The 21,328-nt window shown below is 43.8% G+C and overlaps 1 protein-coding gene across 3 annotated transcripts in view; it reads left to right on the top strand.

The window, feature by feature from the left end:
• Positions 1-21,328, top strand: part of LOC139563834 (endoribonuclease Dicer-like) — a 71,201-nt gene that overhangs the window by 36,184 nt on the left and 13,689 nt on the right. For all 3 annotated transcript variants that reach the window (XM_071382764.1, XM_071382763.1, XM_071382765.1), the window contains 4 exons: positions 266-418; positions 776-928; positions 14,723-14,872; positions 16,619-16,869. In XM_071382764.1, the coding sequence (XP_071238865.1) occupies positions 266-418; positions 776-928; positions 14,723-14,872; positions 16,619-16,869 (707 nt within the window). The remainder of the gene's footprint in view (positions 1-265; positions 419-775; positions 929-14,722; positions 14,873-16,618; positions 16,870-21,328) is intronic.

The raw sequence follows: 21,328 nt of genomic DNA, 5'->3' as shown, positions 1-21,328 counted from the left end.
GAAGTTTTGATTGTTTTAACTAATAAATATCAGATTTCCTATCAAAATATACTTAGATATTCACATGCATACTAGACATATACTTACTTGTCTGTTGTGGGGGAGAAAAGCCACAAATATTTAGAATCAACACATAATCTTGTTTATTTAACTTAAATCTCTGTTCAGCAATTAAAAATATCACTTACATGTGTTTTCAATGTTTGATTCCTACCTTCAAGCCCTCAACAAAAAGTGATTCAGTCAAAAATGTTTGTTTCTGCAGGCCCTGACCCTGTCCAACGCCAGTGACGGCTTCAACCTGGAGCGTCTGGAGATGCTGGGAGACTCCTTCCTGAAGCACGCCATCACCACCTACCTGTTCTGTACCTACCCCGATGCACACGAGGGACGACTCTCCTACATGAGGAGCAAGAAGGTGAGCCTAGGGGAGGGGTGAGGGGAGCGACTGACTTTTTGTTTACGTCCCAAACTGTACCCTATAGCCTTTATAGTGCACTACTTTTGATCAGGGCCTACATTAGGGCTCTGGTTGAAAGTGGTGCACTATATAGGGAATAGGGTGCCATTTGGTATGCATCCCGGGGGTTGGGGTTGAATGTTTGTCAGTTGAATGCTTTGTTTGCCTATTTGTATGAGAGTTTGTTTTTGGTTCTTTGTTTTACTGTACATTTTGTCACATAGGCCTACATTTCACCTAATGTATTCTTAGAAAGTATACATATGATGTATGTGTGGAATGGTGTAAATTTAATAGTTATTTTGTGTTTAACAGGTGAGCAACTGTAACCTGTATCGTCTGGGAAAGAAGAAAGGTCTTCCTTGCAGGATGGTGGTGTCCATCTTTGACCCACCAGTCAACTGGCTGCCTCCTGGCTACGTGGTCAACCAGGACAAGAGCAGCGAAGACAAATGGGACGAGGATGAGGTACGTGATGCTGTGTGTGTTTGTGCACGTGCTCGTGTTTGTTAATTTGCCTTGTGAAGTTTGTCTTACATGAGCCTTCTTAGCCTGTTCATCACTCACTTGTATAATTTTCTCTGCTCCTCTCCTGACTTGGCCACTAGAGGGCAGGCCTATACCTTACTGCAGTGGTTCCCAAACTTTTTATAGTCCTGTACCCCTTCAAACATTCCCCCTCTAGCACCAGGGTAAGCGCACTCTCAAATGTTGTTTTTTGCCATCATTGTAAGCCTGCCACACACACACTATACGATATATTTATTAAACATAAGAATGAGTGTGAGTTTTTGTCACAACCTGGCTCGTGGGAAGTGACAAAGAGCTCTTATAGGACCAGGGCACAAATAATAATATAAAAAGAATCTATAATTTTGCTCTTTATTTAGCCATCTTACATATAAAACTTTATTTGTTCATCAAAAATTGTGAATAACTCACCACAGGTTAATGGTGAGCTTGAAAGGATGCGCATCAAATCAACGTTTATTTGTCACGTGCGCTGAATACAACAAGTGTAGACCTTACAGTGAAATGCTTACTTACAGGCTCTAACCAATAGTGCAAAAAAAGGTATTAGGTGAACAATAGGTAAGATAAGAAATAAAAACAACAGTAAATAAGACAGGCTATATACAGTAGCGAGGCTATAAAAGTAGCGAGGTGTTACGCACGCCTCTGAGAAGAGGGAACGCAACTCCCTGCTACAACTCAACTCTCTGTGAAGTGCAAGAGGTATGGACTGTAGGTGCGAGAAAGGACGACAAAGGCAGAATTTACCGTTTACTAGGATTTATTTCCTACACGGTAATATGGGGAAAAGGGGCTGGACGGAACCAAAGGAAAGAAAGTAAATATCAAAGCTCCCCCTCTCCTATCTAACCTGCCTACCCACTTAACTTACCTAACTAAGCACCACCTGGTGCCCTAACCAAAATACAGGGGGTGGTCCGCCCAGGTCTTACCTAGTGTGCCTAGACAGTGAATATACTACAGGTATATGTATGCCCGCGGGCCTCTTGCCTAAGCACTCCCAAAGTGCCTTCCCCTTCCCCCCTGGGAACAAATGAAACAGAATAATTATTAACAATTTCACACACACTCAGAAACACAGGACATAGCAAAGCTGCTACCAACAACAACTAACATAGTACATACTCACGACCAATATGCTTTAACCCTCAGCAATGCTCTATATAACATTCAATGTCAACCTACAATGATCTCTCTCTAATCACTAATGATCTCTCCAAAATATTCAATTCTCCCTCTAATCTCTTCTCTAAAATATTCAATTCTCTCTCTAATCTTTCTCCAAAACATTCATTCTCCCTCTAATCTCTTCTCATGATCTCTCCAAAATATTCAATCTCTAGCCTACAATGATCTCTCTCTAATCTCTAATAATTTCCCCTTTCTCTTAAACAGAACACTGGCTTTTATATCTTCAGGTGGCTATTAGCTGATTAGAGTCAGCTGCTTCTTGACGAGGGGGCGGGGTCAGCTCTCCAATCATCAATTAGCCATTGAGTCGACCAATCAGCTGGTTGGGGAGTACTTCTGGAAGCCATCTCCTGAAACACACACACTCAAATACAAACCAGAACACAGAAACTGGGGAACGTAACACGAGGCTACATACAGACACCGGTTAGTCAGGCTGATTGAGGTAGTATGTACATGTAGATATGGTTAAAGTGACTATATATATATATATATATATATATATATATATATATATATATATATATATATCATGAACAGAGAGAAGCAGTAGCGTAAAAGAGGGGTTGGCGGATAGTGGCGGATAGTGGGTGGGACACAATGCAGATTGCCCGGTTAACCGATGTGCGGGAGCACTGTTTGGTCTACCCAATTGAGGTACTATGTACATGAATGTATAGTTAAAGTGACTATGCATTTTATGATAAACAGAGAGTAGCAGCAGCGTAAAAAGAGGGGTTTGGGGGGGGCACACTGTTAACTCGAAATGACACAACGACAAGGTTCCAATTTAACAAAGTTTACTATACTATATGAACACACTACAAGTAGCCATTACACTCAAGGCTAGGTCCAACAACGACTAGACTTCCTGCGCATGCGCACTCTTGACTGAGTGATAGCCCCGTAATAACATAAATATAGGGATACTTAAAACATGAACTTAACAATCTCCCCCTTTTCTTTAAAGACAAATAAAACATCAACAACATAATTAAATGTCCAAGTATTATTCAAGATCCCCATTACAAATGGGTTGTGTGACAGTTTTTATTTGTATTACTCAAGCTGCCACTTTCCATTACTGAGTAGGAGCGAGAGCCTGTAGGAGCACAAGACCGGATGCTCCTTTTTTAGTCAGACAGTCAGCAAGCTGTTCCTTTGTGGTTGACCACAGAATCCACTGGATTCTCTGTGCTTGAATAAGTTCCTTGATGCTGCTAATCTCAAAGTCTTTTCTCTGTGACAGACTTGGTTGACTTCACAGCATCAACTAATGAGTAGTTGTCAGTGACACAAACTACAGGTAGGAAGTGCGGTTTTGTCCCACCAGTGATAACCTAGCGAAGCATCACTGAAGACAACTAGTTTCAAAGAGTCATCTTTTCCAACATGCTGAAACTTTAAAGTCACTTGTTGTGATTTCAGTTTACGAACAACTTTGTTTGCCTCATGAATGGTTTGTACAGTGGCGTGTTTTGTGTTAGATGCCAAGTTGCAACCTACACACCAGGTCTACTCTGTCTCGCAGCCCATAAAATTTGTCCTATCTTTGACCTCAATTGACCAGCTTCAATTCCACATAGAGGGGAATTCCTTTGTCTGGCTCTTGAAGAATCCATGTGGATGGGTTGAAGATTCTTGATATAGCTCTCCTGTTGCATCAGTATTTTTCCATCAACTGTAATAAACTCTATGCCAACATAACAAAAATGATCATGCTCCTCACGGCCAACCTAGAAAACAGCTTTGAGGTGTGGAATCACAGTTGTAGCAAAGGTCTGTGAGCCACCCCAGATAAAGTCATCAACATGACAGGCAAGTACTCCAGTCACATTGCAGTCTTGATCAAGCCAATAGAAGACTGCCGGATCCACTTGTGACATTTTTCCACCTGTATTCAGCATTGTTGCCTTGACTTTGTTGTACCAGTAGAGTGATCCTTCTGCCAGTCCATACACACACTTTTTTAGTTTCCACAGTGTTCCTTCGCTTTTAGCTTCGGGCGGAGGTCGGATGTGAATGTCCCTTGACAGCTCTGTTCCCTGCAAAAATCCAGATTTGATGTCTATGGAATTAAGTTTCCATTTTTTCTGGCAGATCACTGACATCAGCAATCTGAGTGACTCTGAGGCGCATGTCGGTGAGTCTTTTGGGAGTTCTTTAGCAGCCAGCTCCTCAAAACCTCTAGCCACTAGATGTGCTTTGGGCACTATTCCAGTTAAGGATTCTTTAAGGGTACACACCCACCTTGTTGAGACGCACTTTTGGCCAATGTCTTTGACTTCCTCAAACACTCAATTTTTTTCTCCAATTACTGAGCTCATCTAGCTTAGCTGAGTCAAATGACACATCCTTTGTTTCAAGTACATCATCATTTTGAATGTCATTCTGTTTTTCTCGATTTTCCATTGGTTCATTTCTGATATTATCTACAAGTGACAGGTCAGCTGACCCTGTTGTACCAGAAAGTGTAGCTGGTTCAGAGTACTGCAAGTTGTACCAGTTCTTGTGTTTTACTTTTCCTGCTCGTCCAATGACGGTTGCTGTATGTGGAATACCACTTTCTCTGTCCATGTATTTAACAGTTTGTCCTGTTTTCAGATTGGAACAACCATGTTCTCTTAACACATATGGCTGTTGTTGAATGTTTTCCTCATTTGAACGCTCAATAGTATTACCTGTGGCATGGTTAAAGGTCTCTGCTCAATTTCCTGTGTCAGTTTCAGTGTCCATATCATTGGATGTGACATCTGGTAGGTTTGTGTCTGTTACTGTGTCCTTTTTGTCATTTTCATTAGGAGACTGATTCTCAGCTACAGCCCCTCTATCTTGTTGATCATTTACTTTCCGCAATCTTGAGTGATGCACCCTGACAATCATGCCTTCGTGCCTCACAAATATCACCACACCATCTTGACCAATGACTACTCCCGGTCCTTTCCACTCCTGACAGTCAACTCGTTTGTAGTACACTTTGTTTCCAGTTTCGTGCTTCTCATCATCATTATTCCCTGAACTGCTGAGTAACTTCTGAAGTCTGTCAACTGTATCATGTCCAAACTGTTTGTAAAGCTTTTGCAATACTTTGTGTTTTTCTTTAGTGCTCATGTTCTCTGTGACTGTCAGAATCTCCATGTGCTCTGTGTCAGTCAGAATCTCACTTTTGCATGGACTCTGTGAGATGTCTTTGTCTAAAATGTTTACACAATAGTGGCCTGAGGTAGTAAGTTCAAGAGTCACTGGTTGTTTAAACATCACTGCCGTGTCATTTTTTATGTCTAGTACAGCCTCTGCCTTCTTGAGGGAAGCTTTGCTTAATAGTAAGGGGATATCTGTAGGGACCACCTCTGTTTCAATGTGACACTTAGTCTGACCAATTTTTGCTGGTATCTTAACTCTCTTGGTAGAATGGACAATTCTCCCATCTCCAAATTTGAAAGCTCTGTTGCTTGGTGTGTCAATCATATTTTGTACTTCTTTCATATTTAGTTCACTGACATAGCTATCAAGCCATTTTGCACCACACACTGTCCGTGTACATGCAGTATCAATCACAGCAGATCCTAAGGATTCAACTATAAAAATCTCAGTATCAGATTCATTTGAAAACAGTGTAATGTTACACTGCTCTATCTCTGTACATTTTCCTCTGTTAGTTTAACTTGTTCATTTTCATGAGGACAGTCTTTAACCCAATGGTAAGTGCTTTGACAAATAGCACATTTCGATCTCCTTCCATATTTGTCCAAAGGATTTGTGCCGGGAAATGGCACCCTCTTCTGGTTGTCTTGAGAACGTGACTTGTTGGTGCCTTTTCTCTGCTGCTCCGTGTAATATGCTGCGTCACTCACTTGCATTCCATCTGTTATTGGCGCGACAGACGTCTTTTCACCAAATATTATTTTTAGTGCCGACTTCATAGATGCAAAAGTCAGCACAGTACAAGCAGTCAAAGCCAACTGTTTCTCCCTACCATCTAGACAGGCAGTGTCTAGCAACTTGAACGCTAACACTGCATCCGGGAGAACCATGTCGTACTTGCGCATTCTATTGTACCTCTGTTCGAAATCAATGATGTAGTCCGTCATTGCAACCGAAATATCTCTCGTAACACTGTCAAAGTTTGAATATGCCTCGTAGGCACGGCCTTTCTCTTCTTTAAGAAATACAGAATCCAGTGCTGTGATCAAAGTTCCCATACCGTCATCCTTGTTCAAATCCTCAACGGATATTTCCAGTGCTGTATCTCTCGCTCTTCCCTCGAGCGATAATACCACCGCAAGTGCTTGCTTTTTCGCGTCCAGATTAGTAACGCGTGTCCAGATTCCAAGTTCATTTTTCCAACTTTCGTACGACCTCTTCTCGTCGAAGCGAGGTGGCACATTGTAGTTAGAAACCATCCTCTGCTACCAATGTTAACTCGAAATGACACAACGACAAGGTTCCACTTTAACAAAGTTTACTATACTATATGAACACACTACAAGTAGCCATTACACTCAAGGCTTCCTGCGCATGCGCACTCTTGACTGAGTGATAGCCCCGTAATAACAGAAATATAGGGATACTTAAAACATGAACTTAACACACACAATGTAAATAGTCCGGGTAGCCATTTGATTACCTGTTCAATAGTCTTATGGCTTGGGGGTAAAAACACATAACTCTGCAATGTTGGGTTGTATTGGAGAGAGTCTCAGTCTTAAATAATTTTCCACACACAGTCTGTGCCTGTATTTAGTTTTCGTGCTAGTGAGGGCCGAGAATCCATTCTCACATAGGTACGTGGTTGCAAAGGGCATCAGTGTCTTAACAGCGCGATTTGCCAAGCCAGGATACTCTGAGCTCAGCCCAATCCAGAAATCTGGCAGTGGCTTCTGATTAAATTAAATGACGTTTTCACAGAACCGCTTGTTGCAATTTCGATGAGGCTCTCTTGTTCAGATATTGGTAAGTGGACTGGAGGCAGGGCATGAAATGTTGGAGGAGCTGCTGCAGAAGTTCCTTCTCATCCAGAAATTCCAGACGCTCTTCTTGCCACGTCGTCCTGAGGTATAACACTGTACACAGTCATCATGTCCAGAGCATCTGCATTCTCCCAGCCCGTCTAACGAATCCAGTTGTCATCCATTTCGGGAAAGTACCTGCGTAATTGCGCACCCAACTCACTCAGGTGCTTCGCTATATCACATTTGACATTGTCTGTAAGCTTGAGTTCATTTGCACACAAAAAGTCATACAATGATGGAAAGACCTGTGTGTTGTCCTTGTTAATGCAGACAGAAAAGAGCTCCAACTTCTTAATCATAGCCTCAATTTTGTCCCTCACATTGAATATAGTTGTGGAGAGTCCCTGTAATCCTAGATTCAGATCATTCAGGCGAAAAAAAACATCACCCAGATAGGCCAGTCGTGTGAGAAACTCGTCCTCATGCAAGCGGTCAGACAAGTGAAAACTATGGTCAGTAAAAACTTTAAGCTCGTTTCTCAATTTTTTGAAAACGTGTCAATATTTTGCCCCTTGATATCCAGCGCTCTTCTGTATGTTGTAAAATCGTTACATGGTCGCTGCCCATATCATTGCATAGTGCAGAAAATACACGAGAGTTCAGGGGCCTTGCTTTAACAAAGTTAACCATTTTCACTGTAGTGTCCAAAATGTCTTTCAAGCTGTCAGGCATTATTTTGGCAACAAGAGCCTCGGTGGATGCTGCAGTCTACCCAAGTGGCGTCGGGAGAAACTGCTTGCACGCGTTACCACTCCACTATGTCACACACCAGGAGCTGTGCCAGGCCCGCCACGTCTGTTGACTCATCCAGCTGTAACGCATATAATTCACTGGCTTTTATGCGAAGCAGTAATTGTTTCAAAACATCTCCTGCCATGTCACTGATGCGTCGTGAAACAGTGTTGTTTGATGAAGGCATTGTCGGGAAAGGTTTTTTGGGCCTTTTCCCCCAGCATTGTCCCAGCCATATCCGCCGCAGCAGGAGGTATTAAGTTCTCCACAATAGTATGGGGCTTGCCTGTCCTAGCCACTCGGTAGCTCACCATATAAGACTTCTAGCCCCTTCTTATTAATGGTATATGTTGCTTTTATACATGTCTTATACTAAAGTCATCTTAATTCTTGCTCAAACTCCCGTGGCTTATTTTTCAAATTGGCACGTTTTAATTCATCGAGTTGTGAGATACTTTGTGCCAAAGTGAGTACTTTTGCACATATAACATACTGTTGCTGAGGAAAGGGACTACTCCCAATATAAGTGAACCCCAAATCAATGTCACCATATTTGCGCTTCTTCGATGATCTAACTTCCCTGTCTGTTGTTCGTTGCTTTCCCAGGTAAGGGGGCAGTAGCTCTTCGGCTGCATCAGATTCACTACTGTCAGTTTCTATGCTAGCTGGGCTAACAACAAATGTAGAATTACTGATGCTAGCATTGGATGTGTTCGTGGAAGCAGAACAACTTGTCTTTGACAGGTGTAGTACTGCTGGTAGTAGCTGGTATTTGTCGATGGACCCGGGCCTTTTTTTTAACCATTTATCAATTTTCGAGCAAACGCAATGAGCAGCAGCTACGTTTGGCTACATACTGACCGTTAGTGGAAATCCCGCGAGACAGTAACAGTTAATGTGATTGGATATTAATTATTTGTCGAGGCTACCTGTATTTGACATTGTGTTGTTATTTCGCTGAATACTAGATGGTTTAATTGTATTTTTGGCAGTGAAACGAGGCTACTCACGTGAGAAAAAACCTCACCCATATGCAAAGCCCCGTTGGAAAATATAAATGTACTGTTTGAAAAAAAAATTGAATCACATTTTTATTTGGCGTACCCGTTTTTGGGAATACCTGCCTTACTGGTATACATCAACTGGTAGACCTATACATTACTGGTAGGCCTATACATTACTGGTAGACCTATACATTACTGGTATACATCAACTGGTAGGCCTATACATTACTGGTATACCTATACATTACTGGTATACATCAACTGGTAGGCCTATACATTACTGGTAGACCTATACATTACTGGTAGACCTATACATTACTGGTATACATCAACTGGTAGGCCTATACATTACTGGTAGACCTATACATTACTGGTAGACCTATACATTACTGGTATACATCAACTGGTAGGCCTATACATTACTGGTAGACCTATACATTACTGGTAGGCCTATACATTACTGGTAGACCTATACATTACTGGTATAAATCAACTGGTAGGCCTATACATTACTGGTAGACCTATACATTACTGGTAGGCCTATACATTACTGGTAGACCTATACATTACTGGTTTACATCAACTGGTAGGCCTATACATTACTAGTAGACCTATACATTACTGGTATACATCAACTGGTAGGCCTATACATTACTGGTAGACCTATACATTACTGGTAGGCCTATACATTACTGGTAGACCTATACATTACTGGTTTACATCAACTGGTAGGCCTATACATTACTGGTAGACCTATACATTACTGGTAGGCCTATACATTACTGGTAGACCTATACATTACTGGTAGGCCTATACATTACTGGTAGGCCTATACATTACTGGTTTACATCAACTGGTAGGCCTATACATTACTGGTAGACCTATACATTACTGGTAGGCCTATACATTACTGGTAGGCCTATACATTACTGGTTTACATCAACTGGTAGGCCTATACATTACTGGTAGACCTATACATTACTGGTAGGCCTATACATTACTGGTAGGCCTATACATTACTGGTTTACATCAACTGGTAGGCCTATACATTACTGGTAGACCTATACATTACTGGTAGGCCTATACATTACTGGTAGGCCTATACATTACTGGTTTACATCAACTGGTAGGCCTATACATTACTGGTAGACCTATACATTACTGGTAGACCTATACATTACTGGTAGACCTATACATTACTGGTAGACCTATACATTACTGGTAGGCCTGTACATTACTGGTAGGCCTATACATTACTGGTTTACATCAACTGGTAGGCCTATACATTACTGGTTTACATCAACTGGTAGGCCTATACATTACTGGTTTACATCAACTGGTAGGCCTATACATTACTGGTTTACATCAACTGGTAGACCTATACATTACTGGTTTACATCAACTGGTAGGCCTATACATTACTGGTTTACATCAACTGGTAGGCCTATACATTACTGGTAGACCTATACATTACTGGTAGGCCTATACATTACTGGTAGACCTATACATTACTGGTTTACATCAACTGGTAGGCCTATACATTACTGGTAGACCTATACATTACTGGTAGGCCTATACATTACTGGTAGACCTATACATTACTGGTAGGCCTATACATTACTGGTAGGCCTATACATTACTGGTTTACATCAACTGGTAGGCCTATACATTACTGGTAGACCTATACATTACTGGTAGGCCTATACATTACTGGTAGGCCTATACATTACTGGTTTACATCAACTGGTAGGCCTATACATTACTGGTAGACCTATACATTACTGGTAGGCCTATACATTACTGGTAGGCCTATACATTACTGGTTTACATCAACTGGTAGGCCTATACATTACTGGTAGACCTATACATTACTGGTAGGCCTATGCATTACTGGTAGGCCTATACATTACTGGTTTACATCAACTGGTAGGCCTATACATTACTGGTAGACCTATACATTACTGGTAGACCTATACATTACTGGTAGACCTATACATTACTGGTAGACCTATACATTACTGGTAGACCTATACATTACTGGTAGGCCTGTACATTACTGGTAGGCCTATACATTACTGGTTTACATCAACTGGTAGGCCTATACATTACTGGTTTACATCAACTGGTAGGCCTATACATTACTGGTTTACATCAACTGGTAGGCCTATACATTACTGGTTTACATCAACTGGTAGACCTATACATTACTGGTTTACATCAACTGGTAGGCCTATACATTACTGGTTTACATCAACTGGTAGGCCTATACATTACTGGTTTACATCAACTGGTAGACCTATACATTACTGGTAGGCCTATACATTACTGGTAGACCTATACATTACTGGTAGGCCTATACATTACTGGTTTACATCAACTGGTAGGCCTATACCTTACTGGTAGACCTATACATTACTGGTAGACCTATACATTACTGGTAGGCCTATCAACTGGTAGGCCAATACATTACAGGTATACATTGCTGGTATACATTACTGGTAGACCTATACATTTCTGGTATACATTACTGGTAGACCTATACATTACTGGTATACATTACTGGTAGACCTATACATTACTGGTATACATTACTGGTAGACCTATACATTACTGGTATACATTACTGGTATACATTACTGGTAGACCTATACATTACTGGTATACATTACTGGAAGACCTATACATTACTGGTAGACCTATACATTACTGGTATACATTACTGGTAGACCTATACATTACTGGTAGACCTATACATTACTGGTAGACCTATACATTACTGGTATACATTACTGGTAGACATCAACTGGTAGGCAGCATTTCCTCGATATGATACTGAAGGAGATTGTCAATAAATGCATGTGGGTATGCTAGATAAACAGTACATTAATTACTCATCTAATCTCTTATGGCAGCTTGCTCTCTCTTAGTGAACATGTACACATTCTTATAGATTCTCCGAATGACCGCTGAAGGTGACTGTAGCTGAAGGTGACTGTAGCTGAAGGTGACTGTAGCTGAAGGTAGCGGAAGGGGACTGTAGCGGAAGGGGACTGTAGCTGAAGGGGACTGTAGCTGAAGGGGACTGTAGCTGAAGGGGACTGTAGCTGAAGGGGACTGTAGCTGAAGGGGACTCTAGTTGAAGGGGACTGTAGCTGAAGGGGACTGTAGCTGAAGGGGACTGTAGCTGAAGGGGACTGTAGCTGAAGGGGACTGTAGCTGAAGGGGACTGTAGCTGAAGGGGACTGTAGCTGACTGTAGCTGAAGGGGACTGTAGCTGACTGTAGCTGAAGGGGACTGTAGCTGAAGGGGACTGTAGCTGAAGGGGACTGTAGCTGAAGGGGACTGTAGCTGAAGGGGACTGTAGCTGAAGGGGACTGTAGCTGAAGGGGACTGTAGCTGAAGGGGACTGTAGCTGAAGGGGACTGTAGCTGAAGGGGACTCTAGTTGAAGGGGACTGTAGCTGAAGGGGACTGTAGCTGAAGGGGACTGTAGCTGAAGGGGACTGTAGCTGAAGGGGACTGTAGCTGAAGGGGACTGTAGCTGAAGGGGACTCTAGTTGAAGGGGACTGTAGCTGAAGGGGACTGTAGCTGAAGGGGACTGTAGCTGAAGGGGACTGTAGCTGAAGGGGACTCTAGTTGAAGGGGACTGTAGCTGAAGGGGACTGTAGCTGAAGGGGACTGTAGCTGAAGGGGACTGTAGCTGAAGGGGACTCTAGTTGAAGGGGACTGTAGCTGAAGGGGACTGTAGCTGAAGGGGACTGTAGCTCAAGGTGACTGTAGCTGAAGGGGACTCTAGTTGAAGTGGACTCTAGTTGAAGGGGACTGTAGCTGAAGGGGACTGTAGCTGAAGGGGACTGTTGCTGAAGGGGACTGTTGCTGAAGGGGACTGTAGCTGAAGGGGACTGTAGCTGAAGGGGACTGTAGCTGAAGGGGACTGTAGCTGAAGGGGACTGTAGCTGAAGGGGACTGTAGCTGAAGGGGACTGTAGCTGAAGGGGACTCTAGTTGAAGGGGACTGTAGCTGAAGGGGACTGTAGCTGAAGGGGACTCTAGTTGAAGGGGACTCTAGTTGAAGGGGACTGTAGCTGAAGGGGACTGTAGCTGAAGGGGACTGTAGCTGAAGGGGACTGTAGCTGAAGGGGACTGTAGCTGAAGGGGACTGTAGCTGAAGGGGACTGTAGCTGAAGGGGACTGTAGCTGAAGGGGACTGTAGCTGAAGGGGACTCTAGTTGAAGGGGACTCTAGTTGAAGGGGACTGTAGCTGAAGGGGACTGTAGCTGAAGGGGACTCTAGTTGAAGAGGACTGTAGCTGAAGGGGACTGTAGCTGAAGGGGACTGTAGCTGAAGGGGACTGTAGCTGAAGGGGACTCTAGTTGAAGGGGACTGTAGCTGAAGGGGACTGTAGCTGAAGGGGACTGTAGCTGAAGGGGACTGTAGCTCAAGGTGACTCTAGTTGAAGGGGACTGTAGCTGAAGGGGACTGTAGCTGAAGGGGACTGTAGCTGAAGGGGACTGTAGCTGAAGGGGACTGTAGCTGAAGGTGACTGTAGCTGAAGGTAGCGGAAGGGGACTGTAGCTGAAGGGGACTGTAGCTGAAGGGGACTGTAGCTGAAGGGGACTGTAGCTGAAGGGGACTGTAGCTGACTGTAGCTGAAGGGGACTGTAGCTGAAGGGGACTGTAGCTGAAGGGGACTGTAGCTGAAGGGGACTGTAGCTGAAGGGGACTGTAGCTGAAGGGGACTGTAGCTGAAGGGGACTGTAGCTGAAGGGGACTGTAGCTGAAGGGGACTGTAGCCGAAAGTGACTGTAGCTAAAAATGAGTTGTATTCATGAATCAAATGCAGCATGAGTTAGGCTAAGTATAACACCAACAACAGGGTAGGAAACGGTGCAGGGTGATGTGGGTATAGTTGGAGACTGGCCAGTTAGCCAGAGACTGGAGTCAGTGAGTTGTGTGTCTGAAGTCAACCATTGTTGGGTTTTCTAAGTTTGTCATGAATTCAATTCAATTTATTTTATTTTTTTTTATTTTTTTTATATAGCCCTTCGTACATCAGCTAATATCTCGAAGTGCTGTACAAATGCAGCATGAATCAAATGCAGCATGAGTTAGGCTAAGTATAACACCAACAACAGGGTAGGAAACGGTGCAGGGTGATGTGGGTATAGTTGGAGACTGGCCAGTTAGCCAGAGACTGGAGTCAGTGAGTTGTGTGTCTGAAGTCAACCATTGTTGGGTTTTCTAAGTTTGTCAAGTCTGCATTTGCTGTGTGTGTGCGTGCGTGCAACAGAGAGTGAGTGGTGTGTGCATAAGAGAGTGAGTGGTGTGTGCTCAGGGCCATTTTCAGCATCATGGTCTGACTATTATTACAATGTTACATGTCAGACAATTAGCATTTAATGAATATGCATCAGAGAACTTCCCACATGGTAAACTTCATGGGTTATTAATGATTTATAAATGTACTATTCAGGACGAAGCTGGTCTGTAAGTCATTGAGTTGGACAGGGCTGCCTCCCGTCTCACATCCAAAGCTGATCTAATGCTGCGTTGAGAGTAAAACTTTGAGACTATAATCTGTATTAATCCCATTGTGGGATTTAACCACAGCTCCATGTGTCAACTACAGGCCTGGAGGCACTACTGGATTAAAGAGACATTGGATAATAAGACATTAAAACAATTCACATAGTAATCCATCCACTTTTTCTCCTTTCCCTCTTTGTCTCTCCTCCTAACCTCTCCCTTGGCTTTCTTTCTCTTGTCATCCTCTCGCTTGCTCTCTCTCAGGCCAAAGAGGAGCTCCTGGCCAACGGTAGTGCTGGAGAGGAGTTGTGTGTTGAGGAACTAGGGGAGGAGGTTCTGGAGGAGGATGAAGATCTGATGTGGAAGGAGCCTAAAGACGAGGTCAACGTGGAGGACGACCTGGAGTACTACCAGGTAGGGAGGAGTTCAAGACGATCACAAATAGCACCCTATTTCCTATATAGTGCACTACTTTTGACCTGGGCTCGTAGAGCGCTGGGATTGGGATTTTTCCACATTCTGTTAGGTTACAGCCTTATTCTAAATTTTATAAAATAGTTATTTTCACTATCAATCTATACACAATACCCCATAATGACAATTTTTCTTTTGCTAATTTATATTTGAAAAATATCACATTTACATAAGTATTCAGACCCATTACGCAGTACTTTGTTTGAGAACCTTTGGCAGCGATTACAGCCTTGAGTCTTCTTGGGTATGAATGACGCTACAGGGTTGGCACACCTGTATTTCTGGAGATTTCCCATTCTTCTCTGCAGATCCTCTCAAGCTTTGTCAGGTTGGATGAGAAGCGTCGCTGCACAGCTATTTTCAGGTCTCTCCAAACATGTTAGATGGAGTACGGGCTCTGGCTGGGCCACTCAAGGACATTCAGAGACTTGTGCTGAAGCCTGTGTGCTTAGTGTCGTTGTCCTGTTGGAAAGGTGAACCTTCGCCGCAGTCTGAGGTCCTGAGCCCTCTAGAGCAGGTTTTCATCAAGGATCTCTCTTTACTTTGCTCTGTTCATCTTTGCCTTGATCCTGACTAGTCTCAAAGTCCCTGCCGCTGAAATACATCCCCTCAGCATGATGCTGCCACCACCATGCTTCACCTTAGGGATGTTGCCAGGTTTCCTCCAGACGTGACCCTTGGCATTCAGGCCAAAGAGTTCAATCTTGGTTTCATCAGACCAGAGAATCTTGTTTCTCAGAGACTTTGGGTGCCTTTTACTCCAAGCGGGCTGTCATGTGCCTTTTACTGAGGAGTGGCTTCCGCCTGGCCACTCTACCATAAAGGCCTAATTGGTGGAGTGCTGCAGAGATGGTTGTCCTTCTGGAAGGTTCTCCTATCTCCACAGAGGAACTCTAGAGCTCTGTCAGAGTGACCATCGGGTTCTTGGTCACCTCCCTGACCAAGGCCCTTCTCCCCCGATTGCTCAGTTTGGTCGGGCGGCCAGCTCTAGGAAGAGGACCTTAAATGCTGCAGAAATGTTTTGGTACCCTTCCCCAGATCTGTGCCTCAACACAATCCTGTCTTGGAGCTCTACGGACAATTCCTTCAACCTCATGGCTTGGTTTTTGCTCTGACATGCACTGTTAACTGTGAGACAGGTGTGTGCCTTTCCAAATCATGTCCACTCATTTGAATTTACCGCAGGTGGACTCCAATCAAGTTGTAGAAACATCTCAAGGATGATCAATGGAAACGAGATACACCTGAGCTCAATTTCGCGTCTCATAATAAAGGGTATGAATACTTATGTAAATAAGGTATCCTTGTTTTTTCTTTTTAATAAATTTGCAAAAATGTCTCAACCTGTTTTCGCTTTGTCATTATGGGGTATTGTGTGTAGATTGCTGAGGAAATTGTTTTATTTAATCCATTTTAGAATAAGGCTGTAACATAACAAAATGTGGAAAAAGTCGAGGGGTCTGAATACTTTCCGAAGGCACTCTATATAGTAAGAGGTATGAATGCTTGCATACCAGACACATGCTTACTTATCAATTACAGTGGGAAAAGCTGTATCAAAACACAATGTAGTTTATTTAAACACATTTTTATTTTCAGCTATGGAAAATGTATTTAAATGTGTTAATTTCTAATCGATAAGAATGTCCTCGATCGACTAATTGATTAACTCACTCCTACTACCAGGAGCACATCAAGTTCATCGACAACATGCTCATTGGCTCCGGTGCCTTCGGCAAGAAGATTTCCCTCGGTACCTTCCCCCCTGCCCCCGCCACCCCTGGCCCAAGTCCCAGCCCCTCCGCCCGCTCCTCCTCCCCTGCAGCCGAGCCCAGCTGCGGGGAGTGGAAACCCCCCAAGAAACCTGGCCCGGTCCCCACCCCCCACTACCCCTCAGAGCCTAGTGGTGGCGGCTCAGCAGATGAGTTTGACTACAGGTGAGTTTCCCCCAATCCCATGTGAAGTTGTACCTGAGCACCTAGGAGGCAAAGCGCTATATTTGAGCAATAAGGCCCGACGGGGTGTGGTATTTTTTTTTTTTTTTATTTAACCTTTATTTAACTAGGCAAGTCAGTTAAGAACAAATTCTTATTTACAATGACAGCCTACCCCGGCCAAACGAGCCCTTAGCCAATATACCATGGCTAAGGGCTGTTTTAGTAGTAAAATGGCGCCGGAGAAGAAGGCTGACGTTCTACGTGTCCCCAACCGATAGTTTTTTTGCGTTGTTTGTAACTTATTTTGTAACTTATTTTTTAACTTATTTTGTACATAATGTTGCCACTACCGTCTCTTATGACCAAAAATAACTTCTGGACATCAGGACTGTGATTACTCACCACAGACTGGCAGACTCCATTTTCTCCTTTAACGAGTCTGACGAGTCCGACGCAAATGATATACTGCTTTCTCGGGAGGCCCAGATTCCCTTGATTTGCGTGAAGAGGAGAAAAAGGGGCCCCACCGGCTGCCTTCTGAGAATTCGTAGGCGATCGAATAAACCCCCACTTCCTTCCATTCTGCTAGCAAACGTGTAATCATTGGAAAATAAAATCGATAACCTACGTGGAAGATTAAACTACCAACGGGACATTCAAAACTGTAATGTCTTATGCTTAACGGAGTTGTGCCTGAATAACAACACTATCAACATACAGCTGGCTGGTTATACGTTGTACCGGCAGGATAGAACAGCGGCGTCTGGTAAGACAAGGGGCGGCGGTCTATGTATTTTTGTAAATAACAGCTGGTGCACGATATCTAAGGAAGTCTCCAGCTATTGCTCGCCTGAGGTAGAGTATCTCATGATAAGCTGTAGACCCCACTATCTACCCAGAGAGTTTTCATCTGTATTTTTCGTAGCTGTTTACATACCACCACAGACTGATGCTGGCACTAAGGCAGCACTGAATGAGGTTTATTCCCCCATAAGCAAACAAGAAAACGCTCACCCAGAGGGGGTGCTCCTAGTAGCCGGGGACTTTAATGCAGGGAAACTTAAATTCGTTTTACCAAATTTCTATCCGTATGTTAAATGTGCAACCAGAGGGGAAAAAAACTCTGGACCACCTTTACTCAACACACCGAGACGCATACAAAAATCTCCCTCGCCCTCCATTTGGCAAATCTGACCATAATTCTATCCTCCTGATTCCTGCTTAGAAGCAAAAATGAAAGCAGGAAGCACCAGTGACTAGATCAATAAAAAAAATTGGTTAGATGAAGCAGATGCTAAGCTACAGAACTGTTTTGCTAGCACAGACTGGAATATGTTCTGGGATTCCTCCGATGGCATTGAGGAGTACACCACATCAGTCATGGGCTTCATCAATAAGTGCATCGATGACGTCATCCCCACAGTGACTGTACGTACATATCCCAACCAGAAACCATGGATTACAGGCAGCATCCACACTGAGCTAAAGGCTAGAGCTGCCGCTTTCAACCCGGAAGTTTATAAGAAATCCCGCTATGACCTCCGACGAACCATCAAACAGGCAAAGTGTCAATACAGGACTAAGATCAAATCGTACTACACCGGCTCTGACCCTCGTCGGATGTGGCAGGGCTTGCAAACCATTACAGACTACAAAGGGAAGCACAGCCAAGAGCTGCCCAGTGACACGAGCCTAGAAGACGAGCTGAACTACTTTTATGCTCGCTTCGAGGCAAATAACACTGAAACATGCATGAGAGCACCAGCTGTTCTGGACGACTGTGTGATCATGCTCTCCGCAGCCGATGTGAGTAAGACCTTTAAACAGGTCAACATTCACAAGGCAGCAGGGCCAGATGGATTACCAGGATATGTACTGCGAGCATGCGCTGACCAACTGGCATGTGTCTTTACTGACATTTCAACTTCTCCCTGTCCGAGTCTGTAATACCAACATGTTTTAAGCAGACCACCATAGTGCCTGTGCCCAAGAACACTAAGGTAACCTGCCTAAATGACTACCGACCCGTAGCACTCACATCTGTAGCCATGAAGTTCTTTGAAAGGCTGGTCATGGCTCACATCAACACCATTATCCCAGAAACCCTAGACCCACTCCAATTTGCATACCGCCCCCAACAGATCCACAGATGATGCAATCTCTATTGCACTCTACACTGCCCTTTCCCACCTGGACAAAAGGAACACCTATGTGAGAATGTTATCCATTGACTACAGATCAGCGTTCAACACCATAGTGTCCTCAAAGCTCATCAATGAGCTAAGGACCCTGGGACTAAACACCTCCCTCTGCAGCTGGATCCTGGACTTCCTGATGGGCTGCCCCCAGGTGGTAAGGGTAGGTAACAACACATCCGCCACGCTGATCCTCAACACAGGGGCCCCTCAGGGGTGTGTACTTAGTCTCCTCCTGTACTCGTGTGTGTGCTCAGTCCCCTACTGTACTCCCTGTTCACTCATGACTGCACGGCCAGGCACGACTCCAACACCATTAAGTTTGCCGATGACACAATAGTGGTAGGCCTGATCACCGACAACGACGAGACAGCCTATAGGGAGGAGGTCAGAGACCTGGCCGTGTGGTGCCAGGACAACAACCTCTCCCTTAACGTGATCAAGATAAAGGATATGATTGTGGACTACAGGAAAAAGAGGACCGAGCATCGACGAGGCTGTAGTGGAGCAGGTTGAGAGCTTGAAGTTCCTTGTCCACATCACCAACAAACTTACATGGTCCAAGCACACCAAGACAGTCGTGAAGAGGGCACGACAAAACCTAACCTTTTGCATGGGTCCTCAGATCCTCAAAAGGTTCTACAGCTGCACCATCGAGAACATCCTGACTGGTTGCCTCACTGCCTGGTATGGCAGCTGCTCGGCCTCCGACCGCAAGGCACTACAGAGGGTAGTTCGAACGGCCCAGTACATCATTGATGGCAAGCTTCTTGCCATCCAGGACCTCTATACCAGGCGGTGTCAGAGGAAGGCCCTACAAATGGTCAAAGACTCCAGCCACCCTCGTCATAGACTGTTCTCTTTGCTACCGCACGGCAAGCGGTACCGGAGCGCCAAGTCTAGGTCCAAGACGCTTCTAAACAGCTTCTACCCCCAAGCCATAATAGTCCTGAACATCTAATCAAATGGCTAGCCAGACTATTTGCATTGCCCCACCCCCCCTTTTACACCGCTTCTACTCTCTGTTGTTATCATCTATACATTGTCACTTTAATAACTCTACCTACATGTACATATTACCTCAACTAACCGGTGCCACCGCACGTTGACTCTAACTCTAAATAACAAGGCTCTATTCAGGGGGTACTGGTACCGAGTCAGTGTGCGGGGAAACAGGTTAGTCGAGGTCATTTGTACATGTAGCTAGATGTAAGGTGACTATGCATAGATTACCACCGCAATTATAGCAGTAAAAATAAATGTTTTGTCATACCCGTGGTATACGGTCTGATATACCACGGCTTTCAGCAAATCAGCATTCAGGGCTCGAACTATTATAATACAATCGATTGTTTATTTGATCAACTTGATCAACTCTACATATGCAGAATCATACATAAAATGATATGTCATACAATATATAAAACAGAGGAAAAAATATACAGTACCAGTCAAGTTTGGACACATCTACACTTTCAACGTTTTTTCTTTATTTTAACTATTTTCTACATTTTACAATAATTGTGAAGACATCAACGCTATGAAATAACACATGGAATCATGTAGTAACCAAAAAGGTGTTAAACAAATCCAAATATATTTGAGATTCTTCAAAGTAGCCACTCTTTGCCTTGATGACAACTTTTCACACTCTTGGCATTCTCTCAACCAGCTTCATGAGGAATGCTTTTCCAACAGTCTTGAAGGAGTTCCCACGTTTGCTGAGCACTTGTTGGCTGCTTTTCCTTCACTGCGGTCCAACTCATCCCAAACCATCTCAATTGGGTTGAGGTCGGTTGATTGTGGAGGCCAGGTCATCTGATGCAGCACTCCATCACTCTCCTTCTTGGTCAAATATCCCTTACACAGCCTGGAGGTGTGTGTTGGGTCATTGTCCTGTTGAAAAACAAATTATAGCCCCACTAAGCGCAAACCCGATGGGATGGCAGCAGAGGTAACTCTGGGTCTTCCTTTCCTGTGGCGGTCCTCATGAGAGCCAGTTTCATCATAGCGCTTGATATTTTTTGAGACCGCACAAATTTTCCAGATTGACTGACCTTCATGTCTTAAAGTAATGATGGACTGTCGTTTCTCTTTGCTTATTTGAGCTGTTCTTGCCATGCTATGGACTTGGTCTTTTACCAAATAGGGCTATCTTCTGTATACCACCCCTACCTTGTCACATCACAACTGATTGACTCAAACGCATTAAGAAGGAAAGAAATTCCACAGGGGTGGCTACTTTGAAGAATCTTTATTTAACA

Source organism: Salvelinus alpinus, chromosome 34 (genome assembly GCF_045679555.1).
Source record: "Salvelinus alpinus chromosome 34, SLU_Salpinus.1, whole genome shotgun sequence".
NCBI lineage: Eukaryota > Metazoa > Chordata > Actinopteri > Salmoniformes > Salmonidae > Salvelinus > Salvelinus alpinus.
This window is presented reverse-complemented; position numbering and strand designations above follow the sequence as displayed.